General features: G+C 45.0%; 1 protein-coding gene across 1 annotated transcript; it reads right to left on the bottom strand.

The window, feature by feature from the left end:
• Positions 1 to 5,121: 5,121 nt before the first annotated feature.
• LOC137154685 (olfactory receptor 51G2-like) lies at positions 5,122 to 6,057 on the bottom strand. The gene has a single exon (XM_067550437.1). It carries the CDS (start codon positions 6,055 to 6,057, stop codon positions 5,122 to 5,124), a length of 936 nt encoding a protein of 311 aa, XP_067406538.1.
• Positions 6,058 to 6,725: the final 668 nt, after the last annotated feature.

The raw sequence follows: 6,725 nt of genomic DNA, 5'->3' as shown, positions 1-6,725 counted from the left end.
CATGTAATAAAAATTGTGTGATAATGCGTACATCCAAGGAGGGCTGGCAGGCCATCTGAATTCTGTCACCTCCTAACTTTTAAGTGCTTGACTTTGTAAACTTAATAATGTTCTTTTAATGTAGCAGTTTTTGTATCTGACATGCAAATGAACAATGCTGCTGTTATTGCAGGTGTTTTTTGGATCGTCAGAGGACATTGAGTGCATGAGATGTCAGCTGTGAACCAGACTCTCCTCAGCCACTTGGGCTTCACCTTCTCAGCAATTGCTGGGCTGGCGTATGGCCCTTCCTCTGTGCTCAGTGTATGTTATAGCAATCTTGGGGTAACTACATTATCCTAGCTGAATATGGATGGATCACAGTCTGCACCTCCCTGTGTACTATTTCCTTTTGATTCTGGCATTGGCAGACTTGGGCTGATCTGTCTCCACCCTACCCATCATGCTGAGCATCTTCTGCTTGGATTCCAGATCCATCCATTTCAATGCCTGCGTTATCCAGATGCATTTCATCCATGCCTTCTCCTCCGTGTCCGGGGTCATAGTTGCCATGGCGTTTGACAGCTTGATTGCAGGAGTGACATCTGGAAGGCTAAAGCACAACTGGAGATGCAGCTATCAAGGGACGCGAAGGGTAAAAAGAAGGGTTTCTACAGATATATTAGCAACAAGAAACAGGTCCTCACTGAATGGGGGAGGCAACCTAGTGACAGAGGATGTGGAAAAAGCCCAAGTATTCAATATTATTTTTGCCTCTGTCTTAGCAGACAAGGTCAGCTCCCAGACTACAGCACTGGGCAGTGCAGAATGGGGAGAAGGTGAGCAGTGCTGAAAGAACAGGCTCAGACCTGTTTAGAAAGTCCTGCACAAGTTTCACATGAGTCCAGGTGCAACGCATCCGAGGAAGCTGAGGGAGTTTGCTGATGTGATTGCAGAGCCATTGGCCATTCACTGTCTCGAATCATTTCTCTGTTAGTACTTGTAGTTTATAGTTGTTTTCTTATATTTATTAATATTTTTTTTCTGTGTTCTGTTGCAATGTACCTTTTAGAAAGTATTTTCCCAGATAAAATTGTTGACAGTTTCTGAACCACCCAAAGCGAGATTGTGTTTGGATCCAGAGTTTTGGTTCACACTGTTAAAGAGATGGGGACCAGATATGGGTTCGCATTCAGAAGACACCAAAATCTGAGGATGATCACAGCTGGAGTTGCCATCTGGCCTCTCTTATCAATTACTTTCTGAAGCAGAACTATGTAATAAGATTTGTTGAGAGGCCAAATTTCATTTTGGCCAGGTTGAGAACATTGCACTGATATATTTTAAGGAAGTCATTGCAGAATCAGGGCTCCTTTCCCATTTCCTTGCTGTTGTTGCTGGGACATTGAACATGATTTATTGAAAATCATGATATAAATATGAAGGCAGTTCTGTTTTTCCCAAGGCAATGTTGAATGTAATCTCAACAGCTGTAAAGATCCCTTCAGAGCAGCTACTGAAAGACATGAAGAGGGGCTTGATCCTCGACTAATTATCAAGTATCATTATATGTACTGCCGTAGCACCAACTAGCTGTGCTCATGGACCAGGACCCCATTGTGTGAGACACCGCACAAACACAGAGCAAAAACACAATCCTTGCCCCAAAGAGCTTGGAATCTCTACACACAGAGTTCCCATTGCCTTCAGTGGTGTCACAGGAGGGGTAGATTCATCCTATTGGGCCTCATACTCTCACACCAGTGAAAATTGGTAAATAACCCCACTGAACTGAAAGGACCAAATTCTGCTGTCGCTGACACCAGTCAAATCCAGAGTAACTGCATTCACTTCAGTAGCATTACCCTTGACTTACACTGGTGAAGAGGAGATCAGAGTCAGGCCCAAATTACACTTTGAATCTCACGTGTATGCGTGGGAGACTGCTTTGCTTACACCCAGTGGGGTTACGGGATGTTACTCAAGGTGAGGAGGAGGGCACAAAATGAGAAACAATGGATTTTTCATTACCTCTCTCCTCCAACATCTCTACTGAACCAACATTGCTTGAAAGATTTTGAACTGGGGAAACTGGTCCCAGGCTGGGAAGGAAATCCATCCTGTGTACCAAGAACTGTGAACTGCCTGCACCATCCAATGGGATGAGAAAAACTGTTTGCTTCAAATCTTACTTCACTTGGTAAAGTTTAGGAATAAGACGGCGTGTTTATTTTTCATTTCTTTCCCAATCAATTTTGACGCCGATGCCTCATGACTTGTGATCACTTTAAATCCTTCTTGCTGTAGTTAAGAAATTTGTTTCACTGCTTTATCCTAACCAGTGTGGTTGGGTCAAAGTGTGTGCGGAAACTCTGCTTGAAATAGCAAAGCTGGTGCATAATTTTTATCCTTTGCTGGAAAAACGGATTTACATGAGCTTGCTTTGTACAGTGAATGGACTGGACAGTACAAGATCCACATTTCTGGAGTGTAAGGCTGGGCCTAGAGAAGTGGCAGGTGTTGCCCTGTGTGTAGTTCATGAGGGGCTGTGAGAGCATTCATGTAACGTTTCATGCTGAGGGCTATGAGTGACCAGAGCCTGGAGGGTTGTGTTGTTCATCATAAAGCAGTGCAAAAGCCACCCTGAGGTGGAGAATGAAGGGGGCACAGCCATTCAAAGAGTCCAGATTGTACCCTGGGGTATGTCACACTGCGTTATACAGACAACCTGTGTGGTTGGGTCAAAGTTGTAGTAGAGAAAGGGTTAAAAGCTGGACAAGTAATCAGGCCTAAATTACAGGGAACGGGGTCATGGCAAGGGCAAATCTTCTCTCTGTTATTTGGTATGAATTTTAGTTAGAGTCTGTTATCTTTTTCTTCTTTTCCTCCCTTTCTGGCCATCTGTGCTGGAAATAAGGCTAATAAAATTCTTATCACTTCTAAGGAAGGTCCTTTGGTGGGAAATGTATTATCTTCTTTCTCCCCCTGACATACCTTTACTTCAAAGACTGTTAGTGTAAAATGTATAGGTTTTAAGGTGATGTGCCTGCCCTCTGTATGGTAACCCTGTAAACAACAAACAGGGGAGGGAATAGTTATATTCATTATGTAGTTGTTAATATTTTATTATAGGTGTCAATGTAACCAAATAAAGGTCTATGGAGATTTGCTGGAAAAGTATACATTTACATACTGTTATCGATAAAAGAATTGTAAAGTAAATCCCTCATTGCTCAATCCCGGCGTGGAAGTGGAAGGAGCAGGCAATAAAGGGTTCCGTCTCCCCAATCCACCCTCGGAACAACCTGTTTGATTATTTCTAACAAAAGTGTGTGGGAAACTCTGCTTGAAACAGAAATGCTGGTGCTTAATTTTTATCCTTTGCTTGAAAAATGGATTTACTGAGCTTGCTTTGTACAGTGAACGGACTGGACAGTATGAGATGCACATTTCTGGGGTGCAAAGCTATGCCTAGGGAAGTGGCAGGTGTTGCCCTGTGTGTAGTTCATGAGGGGCTGGGAAAGCATTCACGCCACGTTGCATGCTGAGGGCTATGTGTGACCAGAGCCTGGAGGGTTGTGTTGTTCATCATAAAGCAGTGCAAAAGCCACCCTGAGCTAGAGAATGAAGGGGGCACAGTCATTCAAAGAGTCCAGATTGTACCCTGGTGTATGTCGCATTACAATATACATAGAACACTCCCCTCCAGGTACACACACAGCCAAACCAATGCCCCTGTAGTCCACGAGCGCTGGGTCCAGCTCTGGGGAAGGGATGTGCAGCTAGGGTCTCCCACACTGTGCCAGGCTCCAACTGCTAGTCCTGGCTGGGCTGGGGGGGGGGGGCAGTACTTCCTCTTTCCCTGCACGGGGCTGCTCCTGGGGCCAGGTCAGATCCATTTCTGGGAATCTCCCCTGACTGCACAAAGCTCCACCTCTGGTTTCTCTCCCCATCGCTCCCAGCCTTCAGGGACAGCAGTCACTGTACGGGAGCTCCCTTCACCTCTTGAGCCATTTTCCTTAAGGACAACCCTGCATAACATCAACATTCAGAGCTGGATGGCTGGAGAGTGGTCCATGCTACCCTTTCCACCAGGCGGGGTGTCTGCAGGGGTTACTATAGAAAATTTTAGGGTGCTCATGTCCCCCAAAAGGCCCCCCAGTGTCACCCCTAACTGATTTTTTGGTCCAGTGGCAGTTCTGAAAAACTGAAAAAGAATTGGTTTAGGCTGAACCAAATCTTAATTTTTTCTGATTTTCTAGTGACTCCATTTCAGGTTTGGTCAAGGGTGGGATTTGAATCTGGGCCTTCCCACAACCCACAACAGCATTCTAATCACTGACCTAAAGATTATGTTGGGTGACGAGAGACAGCCCCACCACCTTCTCCCTCACCCCTGACCATTCTTCTGAATGGCCAAAACTATTTTGTCACATTGCTAATCGTTTCTGGTCAGCTGAATCTGCATTTTCCAGCAAATGAACAATCTGTCTGAAAAATTTCACCTAGCTTTGGTATGAACCTGGTTCTTTCTTCAAGGAGGACTAAATGGACTTAAAACACAGAGGAGAAGTTGCTTATGCGTGGTTCCAGTTACTGGAAGATGTTTTTAAACTCTCATCAGACAATGGAAATAAATGCCTTTTGAGGTGTAACTATTCCTAGATTTTAAGGACGGAAGAGAACACTGTGATTATCAAGTCTCACCTTCCATATCGCCCAGTCCCCAGAAACTCACCCAGCAATTTCAACATCAAATCTAGTCTTCTGGCTGAACTAGGAACATGCACAGCTGTGTGCAACCGGAGCAGAAGAAGGAGAAGAGTTTTCATCACTTTAAGTTCTAGGTCATGAACCAATGCTCATATCCCGTGGCTGGGAAAAGGAAGGAGGGTCTTGTGGGTAAGGGAGGTCACCAGGATTTAGGCAACACACAAAAAATTCAAAACTCTGGCACACATTTCCTGTGTGACCTGGGACCTTGACCCGCAGAGCAGTGCACAAACCACAGGACCAGCCTCCCATTTGGTGAGGCTGGATTTTCACTGTCCCAGAGCTTCCCCCTGCACAGTGGAGACTGGGGATAGCAAAAAGCAAGTTACAGGGATTTGATTCTCCGGAGCTGGGTGATGAACTGACACTTCACTTGATGAATGCCCTGATTATTCTCACACGAATTGCTTGTGTTTTCACGCTGTACACGATTGGGTTCATCAGGGGCGGGAGCAGCATATAGACATTGCCCAGGACAATCGAAAATATCGGAAAAGAGTTCTTTACGAATCTATATATCACAGCTAAGACAATGTCTGGTATGTAGAAGACAAGGACGACACAGATGTGGGAGACACAGGTATTCAGGACCTTGAGGCGCGCCGCATGCGAAGTGATGCTCAACACTGTTTTGAGAATCATCACATAGGATAGGAGGATGAGCAGCAAGTCCAACCCCTCTGTAGAGACTGTTATAAAGAAGCCATAGATGATGTTGACTTTGAAATCCGAACAAGCCATTGTCATGACCTCCTGGTGCAGGCAGTAGTAATGGGAGAGGATGCTGTCCTTACAGTATCGATGCTGTTTCAGGAGAATGGGGAGTGGTAATATTAGGACAACCCCTCTTAGCAGAGATGCCAGTCCCATCTTAGATATTGTCGGTGGGGTTAAGATGGAAGCATATCTCAGTGGGTTACAGATCGCCACAAAGCGGTCAAAGGCCATACACAAGAGCACAGAGGATTCAATGAACGTAAGCGAGTGGATGAAGAACAACTGGGCAAAACAGGCATCGTGGCTGATCTCCCTTGAATGAAACGAGTATAAGCCCAGTGTCGTTGGTAGGGTGGATAACGATAAGCCAAGGTCTGTAACGGTCAACATGGAAAGGAAAATGTACATGGGCTCATGGAGGGTTGGATCTGTTTTTATAATGAACAGAATGACTGAATTACCTAATATGGAAATAAGATACATTAAGCAGAATGGGATGAAAATCCAGACATGGATAACTTCCATCCCAGGTATTCCGGTGAGAAGGAACACTGCAGGTTGGAATTTGGTGTCATTGACAGCTGACATGATATACTGTGTGGGTCCAAGGAGCTTTGAACTTTTCTTCCTGAAAGGAAAAGTAACAGGAGACTAGATAATATTGAAGGAGACATCATTCTGCTCTCAGTGCATGTCTAGAGTCTTCCAGAAGGTCAAGGAACATAAAAAATAAACATACTCTTGGATTTACACGTGAGGATTATCTGTTCTGTTCATTCCCTCTGAAGCCTCTGGCATTGGCCCTAGGAAGACAGGATACTGGGCTTCATGGGCCATTGGTTTGACCCTGTGTGGCTGCTCCTATATTCTCACGTACACCACCGACCGGGAATGCCAGACTGGATCAGACCAGTAGTGCATTTAGCCCATTTTCCTGTGGCTAGAAATAGAAGTTTCAGAGGAAGGTAGAAGATGCTGAACAATGGACAGCTGCGAGATAACCTGCTCCCAGGGGGAAATTCCTCTTGACACAGAATGCAGGAGAAGCAGAAACAGGGAAGGCAATGCAACTACCTGCTACAACAGGTTTTGCACTAACCTCCAGTTGAGAGTGCAAGTTACTTCAGACATGCTCATGTAACCAGTGATGGGTGTAAATTACATACAACCACTGTATAACTCCCTTGACTGCACCTCATCTCTACTCTTTACTGAAACAGAGACCAGCAATTCTCTTGTTTCATGACTTTTTGGAA

The sequence above is a fragment of the Emydura macquarii genome, unplaced genomic scaffold, assembly GCF_026122565.2.
Source record: "Emydura macquarii macquarii isolate MOO-44397 ecotype Brisbane River unplaced genomic scaffold, CSIRO-AGI_Emac_v2 contig_1283, whole genome shotgun sequence".
NCBI classification, from domain to species: domain Eukaryota; kingdom Metazoa; phylum Chordata; order Testudines; family Chelidae; genus Emydura; species Emydura macquarii.
The sequence above is the reverse complement of the archived record's forward strand: the minus strand, read 5'-3'. Positions and strand labels throughout refer to the sequence as shown.